General features: G+C 32.9%; 1 protein-coding gene across 1 annotated transcript in view; it reads right to left on the bottom strand.

Moving 5' to 3' along the window:
• Positions 1-10374, bottom strand: part of rph3ab (rabphilin 3A homolog (mouse), b) — a 43693-nt gene extending 33319 nt beyond the window's left edge. Inside the window, exons 1-3 of the mRNA XM_073836809.1 lie at positions 10231-10374; positions 3387-3552; positions 1357-1486 (exon numbers count right to left, since the gene is read on the bottom strand). Coding sequence (XP_073692910.1) covers positions 1357-1486; positions 3387-3535 — 279 coding nt within the window. The 5' untranslated portion in view covers positions 3536-3552; positions 10231-10374. The remainder of the gene's footprint in view (positions 1-1356; positions 1487-3386; positions 3553-10230) is intronic.
• Positions 10375-12751: the final 2377 nt, after the last annotated feature.

Below are 12751 nucleotides of genomic sequence, written 5' to 3'. Positions count from 1 at the left end.
AACATTTTTGAACATTAATGTGTGTTGGCAGTTTGTGTACACAACCATCCTACAATGATATAAATCCAGCCAGTGGTGTTTTTTGAATCTTTAAAAGTAACATCCCCTTTTTAAAATCAGCTCATTCTCAGATTCTTGTGGGTGTGACGGCATACAACAGAGGCCACTCCCACAATAGTTGATTGACATGAGCGCCTTGCCTTAGACCTAAGGCTGGGCGATTAATCGAAAAGTAATCGAAATCGACATTCAGAACCTATAATCGATCACATTTTTCCAGGTCGATTATTTCAATTATTTCCATTTAAAAAATACTACCGCAGTAGATAGTGCTTATTTTCAACTTTTAATATGAAAAACATTTGAAAATACTTTATTTTGTTTCCAAAAGTGCAAGTTATTTATTTTCACTAATTTAAGAAAAATGTGACTTTTCGTTTTAAGCAATGTGTGCTTTAATTTCAGTTGTTCAACACTGGTGTTTAATTAATAATCATTGATAGTAAATAGTGTGTGTTTCCTTTAAAATTATTTTAAAATCAAGTAATGCACCCTTCATTCAAAAATCTCTCACTTGTACTATGTGAGCATATTTACTGTACAAAACTTGTCAGTGAACTATGAGGGCAAAAAAATAAATATTATATAAATATAATTTTATTATTAAATAAAATAATCATTCATTAATCGTAATCGAGTTAAAATGTTCAATTAATCGAGATTTCGATTTTAGGCCAAATCGCCCAGCCCTACTTAGACCCGCCCTCACCGAGCTGAAACAGTCCAAATACGATCGCCATTGTGTGACTCAGGTGCAGAGGAAGACAGGAATGTCTCTAATTGAGCGACTGAGGTGTTCTGTTGTTGGATGTAATAATGAACATAGCAGTCGTCATTTACTACCGACATCTGAGCCACTGAAGACGCAACGAATTAACATTACTTTCATTTCTAAAAGGAAAGCGCCGATCCCGATCTACATATGCGTCTATGTTCGTGCAAATCATTAGTGATGCAGCTTCACCCACAGCAGAAGTGAGTATAAAGGTTTTTTAAAGCATCTTTGCAAATGGCCTTTCTCAATAATGTGCTTGTTGGCAAGTTTCGCGGCTAAATGCAGCTAAAGTAAACATTACAGCTCATAATCCATGCAATAAAATAAGTTGAGTTTTTGCAGAGCTGATTTTGACAAGGTAAAAGGGTGATTTTTTGAAACTACTATTAAGAATTTTTAACCAAAGTGTGTTATAGACTTTTTATTAAGACCCTGAAGAATCATACGAACTTGTGGAAAATTGGCATCCGATAACCCCTTTAAGATTGTTTTGGTTCATTTTATGTAGACTAGTTTCTTACCTTCTTACAGTCCTCACAAACCACAGATCTATCGACTCCTGTTCCCAGCTGCTCTCCACATAAAAGGCAGCGAGACACTCCGTCCCCACAAACGGCCTTTTTCATGTTGTCCAGACGATTCACCAGACGTCTGTCATACGACAGAGAGTACAAATTGGTCACTTATATTGGCACTGTTAGTAAATGCAAGCAAAAAATACTGCATTTTATTGCTGTTGCTTATCATCACTGCAAAAAATGCTTTTCTTACTTAGATTTTTTGTCTTGTTTCCAGCCAAAATATCTACAAATTCTTGAATTAGGAAGGATTTTCTAGACAAGTAAAAATAATTTTCTTGTTTTTAGTCAAAATTAAGTGAGTTTTTGCATAAAACAAGCAAAATAATCTGCCAATGGGGTAAGAAAAAAAATCTTACTTCATGCAGACAGCTAGATTATTTTTCTTACCCCATTGGCAGATTATTTTGCTTGTTTTAAGCAAAAACTCACTTAATTTTGACTTGTTTTTACTAAAAATAATACTTTTTTTTACTTGTCTAGAAAATCCTTCCTGATTCAAGAATTTTTAGATATTTTGGCTGGAAACAAGTCAAAAAATCTAAGTAAGAAAAGCATTTTTTGCAGTGATCTTTCTTTTAAAGTACTTACAATAAAGTAACATCTAATTAAAGAAAAAAAAATTGCATCATAGATCCTTGCATATATCATACAAAATGCATTGTTTATTTAGCACTGAACTGAATAAGATATTTCACATGAAAAATTACCCCGTTCAAAAGTTCACATCCCCTTGATTCTTAATACTGTGCTCTTACTGTACCTGAATGATTGACAGCTGGGTTTTTTGTTTAGTGAGTCCCTTGTTTGTCCTGAACAGTTAAACTGCCTGCTGTTCTTCAGAAAAAATCCTTCAGGTCCCACAAATTCTTTGGTTTTCCAGCATTTTTGTGCATTTAAACCTTTTCCAACCAGTGTTTGGGGTAACGCATTACAAGTAACGCAAGTTATCTAATAATAATATTTTTTCCAAGTAACTAGTAAAGTAACGCATTACTTTTTAATTGTCAAGAAATTATCTTAGTTACTTTTTCAAATACGTAACACCAGTTAATTTTTCCACCATTTATTGATTGAAAGCTCTCCTGTCCCCATGTTGAGAGAAATCGTGAGTAAGATGTTACTTTAGTTCTAGAATAAATTTCAACATGCAAAAAATAATCTCACTCACTAAAAAAACAGATACAGTATTCCTCAAAATGAATAAAAACAGTCAAATTCAGTGCAAACCTGCAATAATTAAATATGTTAAATAATACAAATATCCTTTATGTATTTAATCCCATTTTATTAACCAATGTCTTTGCTGCCGCCTTCGATGATCCAATTCATCCATACTAATAAGCAAAAATTACTAAAGATAATCTAACGTTTGGTTTCCTTTTTTTACTGCTAAAGAGTTGACATTTTTCTTCTGCAGTCTACTGTAAAGACGTGAATTTACTTTTGGTGTGAAAAGACTTTTACATTTGCAAAGAGAAACTTTTTATATTAAAAACAAACAAGAAAGTCCTGCCCAGATTTAAAAAGTAACGCAAAAGTAACATAACGCATAACTTTCCATAAAAAGTAACGTAATTAGTTACTTTTTTAGGAAGTAACTCAATATTGTAATGCATTACTTTTAAAAGTAACTTTCCCCAGCACTGTTTACAACAATGACTGCGTGATTTTGAGATGCATCTTTTCACTCTGAGGACAACTGAGGGACTCATATGCAACTATTACCGAAGCTTCAAACACTCACTGATGCTCCAGAAGTAAAAACATGCATTAAGAGCCGGGGGTGAAAACTTTTGAACTGAATGGAGATGTGCACATTTTTCTTATTTTTCCTCAATATCATATTTTTCTCATTTAGTACTGCCCTTCCAAGGCTACAGTAGACAAAATAAGTTAAATTCACAAAGTGAAACATAAGTCATTACAAGGTGGTGATGACAGTCGATAAACATTAATAATGTCTCTCCTACCCGATCCTCTCTTGCTCCATTGCCTCCATTTTCTCAGCGCGGACGATGACGCTGTTGATGATCTCCTTCTCCTCATCAGTCAGCTCAGCACCGAGACACGGTCCAGACTGCACATGGACACCTTTCGTGCCCATCACCGCGTCTGTCATGGTCAAATCACTGGAGCCTGTGATGCAAAAATGAATAACAAATAACGAAAAATTAAAAAGTACAAATAAATTAGCATGTGTGGGAATGTAACTTTATTTTGATTAAAAAGAAACAACAGCTATATCAATAAAAGTGCAGAGTTTCCCCATATATTTGTTGATTAACCCTACAATAATGATTTATAACATTTAATACAACAAAATGACCCTTATCACTGTGTTTTGAGCTTTCAAATATAAAAATCATGGTACTTTCATAATTAATATTTTATATAATACAAATGCATGTAATATAGTAATTTACAAGTATATTTAGTCTTAGAAACAAACGTAGAAATCAAAGTTTAGTCTGTGTTTGCTGATGTTGCAATGTGTTCCAAATGGCTAAGTGAAGTGAACCTTAATATATATCCCCTAATAAGTGAGTAAGGAACAGTGAACACTCCAAAGGGACCCTATGAAGCAATGCAGCTCAGGTCTTAAAACTCTGTGCTGATTTTTTTATATGCAAACTAGGGCTGTCAAAATTAACGCGTTAATCGCGCGTTAACGCAAATTCATTTTAACGGCACTAATTTTATTAACGCGCGATTAACGCAGCGCGCATTTCTGTTTGACCCACTACGTAGCCCATAGTTAAAGAAATGGATGCAGTGCTGCCAACCTAGCGAAAAGTGTCTAGCAACAATACATAAACACATAATTGGACAAACCCAATATAGTTTCTGAGGCTCTTCGGTTTTGCTGAACGTGCGCGAGGTCTCCCAATGAATGCGCGCGCACCTCCCTCTCTTCATATCTGCGTCTGCTCTGTTCAGCGAGCGGCAGTGGAGCAGCGCTTTCGGTTAAAACAGATGTTATGTTCATTCCAGTGCTTGAAGTGGGCCGGTACGCAGGTACTTCTGTATTTTATCCTTTTGCGTGCACCGGCACTTCTGCCATATTTAATGAACGCAAGCGGAGTCGGGCTACGTTAGGATTGGTGCTGTGGGGTTGATGCGTAAAGCCACATACGAGTATGCACGCGAAAACGGCGTATTAAATGCACGTCAAACACATGCATAATTGCATATCATATGTACGCCAAAGTTAATTTCAGCTTGTTAATAGCACGCCAAATAGAAACAGAAAGTCGTGCTAATGCGCATTTGCATGAGACCAGGCTCTCCAATCAGTACATTATAACCAAAACAATACATTAAAACATAAAAGAAGCAGGTTTTGGGGATCACATAACTTTAAATGGCTAAACTCCTAAAAAGTCAAAGGATCCTGAAGGCATTCAAACAGGAAGTTAAAAACAACGATAATAATGCAGGGACTTATGTCCAGATGCCGGTAAGTGATTCTTTTCAGTGATTGAATAATGATCATAATTCAGGATTTTTTTTCAGTTATTATTTCATATTACTTTGGCTGTCTGATAACAGAAATATTACATCAAAACAATGGAAACAGTTTTGTTGAGAACTTGGCTGCATCAAATGACAGTATGTGGGCACCGAGAGGCAAAGAAATGTAATAATAAATGTAGATTTTGCATGTTCAGAAGAAGTGAGCTGCCCCGTCCTGCAAATAATGTAAACAGGCTTGTGTAAGTAAATTGCTCAGTGCAAAGAAAGAGAAGTAATGGGAAACTGGTGTTTCTATGTTCTTTTTTTCATGTGTCTAATAGACATGAACAAGTTATTTGAAAAACATCTATGACATTTGAAACAAGTTAGTCTAGTCAAGTATGGTTTCACTGATAATAAACCCATATTTGCTTAAAGCAACCATGCCAATGTTGATTAGAGTATTAAAAACTTTAAAAAGTGTTAATTTAAGGTACATTTAGAACAGATAAAAATGTGCGATTAATCGCGAGTTAACTCAAGACAACCATGCGATTAATCGCGATTAAAAATTTTAATCGATTGACAGCCCTAATGCAAACGTTTAACAGACAAAACCTTATACAGGAAAAATTAATAATAAGATAAAACATCACATCTTGTAAAACTTCACATACAAAGATAAATACATACAGATGAATAACTAAAGAAAAAAAATATATGTATAATAATAATAACTTAAAATAAATCAAATAAGATAATAATAACAAACACATACAGAGGAAAAACCTTATGCATTAGTGGTATCACCAAAACAATCCTCATAATATTTCAAAATTATATCACTTCTTGTTTTTAATCGATCTAAGAGATTTAAGGAAAGCATCGATTTTAATTGAAAAGTGAGAAAAAGAAGGCTGCGATTTGCCGAATTTTTGTTTAGGTGATTCTCTGATATACTAGTTTTACCTTTATAGTAACAAATTACATCTTTTAACTGAAAGGAGCTGGAAGAATCAAGGTGCTTACCTTTATAAAAATGTAAACTATTGCAAAGGATTTGAGTCTTTACACATTGAAAAAATGAATGAATCAGTGGTTCATCCTCCATCCCACAAAATGAGCATGAACTGTCAACATCCATAGTCTGTGCTGATGAGTTGAATCTGATGTGTTTGGGTGATGTATTAAATGTGAAGTCAAGACTTAAAATTGGGATGGAGCGACTCCAAACCACCAACAGAGGGCATTACCATGAAAACTCAAATCTGTACCAAAAGTAATTCACAAGTAATTTATGTAAGATGATAGACCTACTCAACCAGAACAACTTTAAATTATATATACTTTTATATTTACTATGAATAAAATGATTATTTTAGTGTTCTATGGAGGCCCAAATCTTGCATAAATTAAAGATGAATAAATACAATTAATTTGTGAAGTTATTGTATTTATTATTTATTCATTCATTTTAACTTTCTTGTTTAAAAAATCTCACATTTATTTATTTTAACATTAATTTATTCTTTTATTTATTCATACATTCTTTATCTTGTATGATAATTAGGTGGGCTATTTTTTTTATTATTATATATTTATTTATTTTTTATTATTTTTTGGCTCTCGAAAGTGATTAAAATCTTGTTGAAGTGTAATTCATCTTGATCACATCCAGCCAAACTCTTCTTGGTGGGCGTTGCAACTTTAATTAAATGGACATAACTCTTGAACACAATGAGGCATTTTTACAAAATCTAGTGTAGACACATTTGACACTGTAACAGTTACAAATACACAAAGAAAATAATTCATACATAAATAAGGGTGAGGACAAATACAACAACAGCATAAAAAACAGCAAACAGTGAAACAATAAACAGTTATTCATGTCTCTGTACAGGGGTGGATTTTTCGATTGTTTTACTGTAATATTATCCACTGATTCTCACGTCGGTCAGAAATGCAGGAGCTATTTGAGACGCTGTCTGTGTTGAAAGCAAATTTGTCTGGCAGAAAAATCACTTCTTAGTGCATACGGCTTATCTAGGCTTATCTATTTTCTAAAAAGGAATTGCAAATACAAACACTGCAGACGTAAAGAACAAATGATGATGAGAAGAAATTTATCAAAAAGTGATTTTATGTCCATAGAATGTCCATTAAGTGGAAGTGTCTACTTTTAAGGTTTAAAATAAGTTTTTGGAGAATAAAATGTCAAGATTTGGTTGAAATAATGTTACTTTGTCATTCAGTGTAGCAATATTTATGTAAAAATGTAAGCGGCATGCTTATTCTGACTTGTTCACATTAAAATATATAAAAGAATAAGGGAGCTTATTAAATTTTATTGTGTTTTAAATTATTTAAAAAAAAAAATATTGACAGAGGGGCAAAATCTAGGATAGTGGCAAATTGTATTTTAATATTTTAATTTTATAAAGTGCTTTTTGTTTTAAAATCACCTGACAAGATTGTTACACTGAATGACATTTTAGTGGGTGTCTTCTGTAAATTAGGGAAAATGTATGCTATTTATTTTTTGCTCAGAAAAACTAAAACAAAAACGCAATTAAATTAAACAGAAAACTTTTTTTTTTTTTTTTTTTTGGAAAACAATTTAAAGTGGCACATTTTAAAAATGAAGAATTATAACTAATTAGTATTTGTTGGTGAAAGTAATTTGTCTTTTAATATTTTGTAATGTAAATATGCCTGACAGGATTGTTACACTGAATGACATTTTAGTGGGTGTCTTCTGTATATTAGAGAAAAATGTATGATTTTTTTTTTTTTTTTTGCTCAGGGAAAACTAAAACAAAAACGCAATTAAATTAAACAGAAAACTTTTTATTTATTTATTTATTTATTTATTTATTTATTTATTGGAAAACAACTATTTAAAGTGGCAAATTTTAAAAATGGAGAATTATAACTAATTAGTATTTGGGGTGAAAGTAATTTGTCTTTTAATATTTTATAAAGTGACTTTTGTTGTAAATATACCTGACAAGATTGTAACACTGAATGACATTATAGTGGATGTCTTCTGTAAATTAGAGAAAAATGTATGATATATATATTTTTTTATTTTATTTTTTTATTTTATTTTATTTATTTTTTTGCTCAGGAAAAATGAAAACAAAGACGCAATTAAATTAAACAGAAAACTTTTTATTTATTTATTTATTTATTTATTGGTTGGAAAACAACTATTTAAAGTGGCAAATTTTACAAATGAAGAATTATAACTAATTAGTATTTGGGGTGAAAGTAATTTGTCTTTTAATATTTTATAAAGTGACTTTTGTTGTAAATATACCTGACAAGCTTGTAACACTGAATGACATTTTAGTGGGTGTCTTCTGTAAATTAGAGAAAAATGTATTATATTTATTTATTAATATTTTTGGGAAAAACAACAATTTAAAGTGGCAAATTTTAAAAATGTAGAATTACATCTAATTATTATTTGGGGTGAAATTGAATGACACTGAATGCCATTTTAGTGGGTGTTTTCTGTAAATTAGGGAAAATGCATGATATTAACTAAAACAAAAATGCAATTTAATTAAACAGATTTTTTTTTAAAGTGGCAAATTTTAAAAATGTAAAATTACAACTAATTCGTATTTAGGGTGAAAGTAATTTGACTATTTGAAAAATATTTTATAAAGTAAAAATATGCCTGACAAGATTATTTGCAATTAAATTAAACAGAAATCTTTTTAATATATATATACAACAACAATTTAAAGCAGTATTACACTTTGACCATATTCAGATTTGAGAATAATCAGAATAATCTCATTCAGAATAAGAGCACAAGCAAAATGTGTGGGCATAACAATGTCACAAATAGCACTGCTACAGTGTGTACAATGTATCATTCAGATTGTAGCTAGAGATCTCATTTAAACTCCACAAAAAATGCTAAATGGTATTTGCATGCATGTACTGTATAGTATAGATTGAGAGTTATAACACTGCCAATATTTCACTTCTTAAATTCAAACTGTACAAATGCAAGCGTAGTGTACTACATTCCTGCAAATATATTCAAAGAAAACCTTTTTGCTGTGTAACGTTTTTCATTATCTTACTCAGTGTATTATACAGTGTATATCTGCCAACACAATTAAAAATATTTGAACGCTGAGTATAAATGCGTCAGCACTTCACTTACAGGTTGGCCTTATATCAAATTTAGCTCATTTTGTTTTATTATATGGACTTAAGACATCCAGTCTTAGGATTTCCTGGACTTGGGACCAAAGCAATGGAGAGTCCCAAGATGTCCAAAATCCATATAACAAATCAGCAACACTGTACTAGGTTTGCTCTTTAGGTAGCTATCCTATACACTCTGTGTGCAAACAATTACTCAATCAATAAATACAAATCTATCGCTACACATTCATTTTTAATAATGTTTTTCCACACCACTGCTCTACAGTAACACAAGATCATTTTCTGATTATAAAGATTATTTTCTGTTGATCTATTATCAACAGCAATCAAATACAGCTCATGCAGTATTATTATTAAAATGTGCATAATCGTTTGACTGCAAGAATCCACGCCTTCATCAATTTCCTTTTGAGTTTTACCGCACATAAAATATTCTTCACTGAAATAAAATTGCAGCGGATCGATCCATTCCGAAACTCCACCCGCAAACAAGCAGAATGACTAAATATGTGATGAGTGGAACTAGGTCATATCTGCAGAAATCTCTACAGAAAACATACCCCTGAAAGCGAGTGCATGCTCATATCTTCCCATTGAAAAAAAAACTATGTTGTAGTGTATTAATTACTCTAAAATGCACAAAGCAAAAAAATCTAGACCGCTGCCTTGCTGCGCAATAAGAGCCGAACCACTCGCGATCTTGTCTTTATTACCATTACAGCTGAACGCACCTTGCTTCTCTCAATGGAAAGCAGAAGCAAAACCCGCATTGAGATGACACACCTTCCGCTTATCTTCTAATAGACAGCAGCATGTTGGTTCTTCCAGTTCTAAAACACACTCGATAGATATTCCTCACCTAAAGCTCATATTTTTACAGCAAGCATTGTTCAGCCATCATGTCGATATGACTTCATACAGCCTGTTTATGCACGACTGTGGGCTGAATGCATTCGCACAGAGAGTCAATATAGCTAAAGACACCACTCCTTTTATTCATGCAGGGTTTTTCTGTATTAAACTCATCAGGTTTGAGACCCAAATGCGCGCGTTATCCACAGAATGCATCATTTTTGTCGATTGGAAAATGATGCTTTTCGCATGCATTGTGTTAATGAATATCTTTGCAATAGACCTAAGTGAGGAAAATGTTATTTGGAATATTCTTACCTGATAACAACCGCCCACTTATGAAGGAAGGCGACTGCAAACAATGCGGACTATCGGAGTGAGGTCAGTAGTGAGCGGAATCAGCGACTGCGCATTTGAGGAGAGCGTTCATTCAAAGCCTTGTGCACATCAAAATCCACTCACTCTTCTCCTGATTTTCCTTTCAGCAGACGCCTGTAAGCTGTGCGTGTAGCCCTCTTTACTTATTCCACGCCCGTGTTACCTAGCTGTGGAAACCCCAGTACACTGTCAGTGCTGAGATGCGTTCAGAAGCTTTGAGAAAAAGATTTGAAGAGCGTTTTTTTTTTAGGACAGCTTTAGGCAGTTAAATCCTGTCCAAATACGGTTCAGGATCTGTATTCAAGATACTGCACCACTTTTTCAAATGAAACCAGTGTGAGATGTAGCAAACTGATTTAGGGGTTTGCACACAAAATGCAAGTTTTAAAGTCATCCATTGAGAAACACAAACTGATTAATCACTTTTATGAATATTAAGGACTCATTGAACGGACTTGCTTATAAAGCTGGTTTTAAGACAAAACCAAACAAACCCAGCTCAGTTTAGTGCTTTAAACATTCTATGCATTTTTGGTTCCACAAAGAACCATTCAGTCAAAGGTTAAGGTGAGACACTGCAGGTGAATAAGGTAAAGTAATGAGCTAATAGTTATCGCCTTACCCCAATTGATTGATTACATTGATATTTGCAAACATAGTTACTAGTTTTCTAAAATGTTAGGTTTAATATGCAACTAAGGCATTATTTAATGAAATATCCTCTAATTTGCATACATTTCTAGTACAAAAATCTAAACACTGGATGAAGTCAGTTTCATAATTCTTTTTTTTGTTGTTGACATATTAGAGTCAAATGTTTTTACAGAGGGAATTTTGGGTATCCTTGTTTTTCAGGAAAAAACTTTGAACAGACAGAAAACCAGCTGAGTTTAGTGCTCTAAACACTCTACACTCTCAAAAAAGGTGCAATGCTGCCATTCATTGGGTCAACGTTGGTAATTAGAGAAATTAATTACAAATGTAATTACATATTGTTTTTTTTTTAAAGATAAGTACAATGTAAAAACATGTATGTACACAATAAGTACATTGTACCACATGATTAATTTAAATGTAAGTTCATAGTGGTTAAGGCCACCTAATGTAAAGTGAGACCCATACTAACATTATTTCATGTTAGAGAGGTAGAACTGTGGTTGGTTTTCATAGTATAAAAAAGCATAAAATCGATTATGCATAAAGTGGCAGTGCACACACATAACAGACAAGAAATATATACATTAAAATAGACAAGTGTGGAAAATTCTGGCAAGTTTGCTGAGAATGAGTCACTCCTTGTACAGCGATGGGGAGGCTCTTCAAGCAGATCGTTTAAGAAGCTTGAAGGCCTGTGGGAAAAAGCATGGATGCTTTTGATGACACCAATTGTTATGCTTTCTGCACTGAAAAATATCAACAAAATACAAGAGATTTTTAGCCTTCTGTTCAGTTCATTACTATGTATACCAGGAAAAGTGTGCATGCATGATCCAGCCGAGAACACTCTAAAATCTCTAATGTTACCCTTTGACAGAAATTTGGTTACATGAACATCGAAAAACAAAATCTCCTGCTCCTCACATTTTCTCTTGAGAAAAATACTCTGTAACACACTCACATCAGTCTCCTCTAAAGTTTCAAGAAATCACAATGTACTCAGATTTTTCTCCTTCATTATAGACTCTCACATTTGTCTTTTCTAATGTTTCACAAGAGATCTCAAATGTGACCTCAAACATAATGTTTATTATAAATCACACTATTCATTGCGACTGTTTATTTGACCATTTTTGGCATCAACTGTTTTTTACACAGTGATATAACAGATGAAAACATGACCTATATTTGAATGCAAAAATTAGGTTTGCCGGAAGAAACTCGGCATGCTAAACAAATAAAGAGATGAGGTTATGCAACAACCATGAAGCACTGGTGCACTTGTGTTACACTTGTTAAATAATAAAGTATGCTCGTACACTTATCTAACCCTTTTGTAGTGTTTGTAAAATGTGCAGGAAATAAAATTCAAAGCCGTGAAGATTAATTTATACGATAAAGAAATCTTAAGACTCTTTCTGCATTCTCAGTTTTAGAAGAAACCCATATTTTCAACACCAATATAATGTGAACCAATATATTAATTTTATCATTTAAATCAAGATTACTTTTATCTCTGATGAGCAAAATGTCAAACCTTGTGAAATGCAGGCTCTTCCACTCGTGTTGTGATTTAAACAAAAACGCCCACAAAACTCAATAGTACAACTAAACTAATATCTTCATGTCCTTTCCTTTCTCAAGAACCCAATATAAAAGCTGCCACTTCATGATCTTAATGATGTGTTTGTCTTCTAATACCTGCTTATACCCTATATTGTTTAAAATTAATTATTATAGTAGTTTCATGTCTATCCTTATATGTGACTCTGGACCACAAAACAGTATATTTGTTATATATTTA

Source organism: Garra rufa, chromosome 3 (assembly GCF_049309525.1).
Source record: "Garra rufa chromosome 3, GarRuf1.0, whole genome shotgun sequence".
NCBI classification, from domain to species: domain Eukaryota; kingdom Metazoa; phylum Chordata; class Actinopteri; order Cypriniformes; family Cyprinidae; genus Garra; species Garra rufa.
Note: the sequence above shows the minus strand (reverse complement) of the source record. Positions and strands in the feature narration are given on the sequence as shown.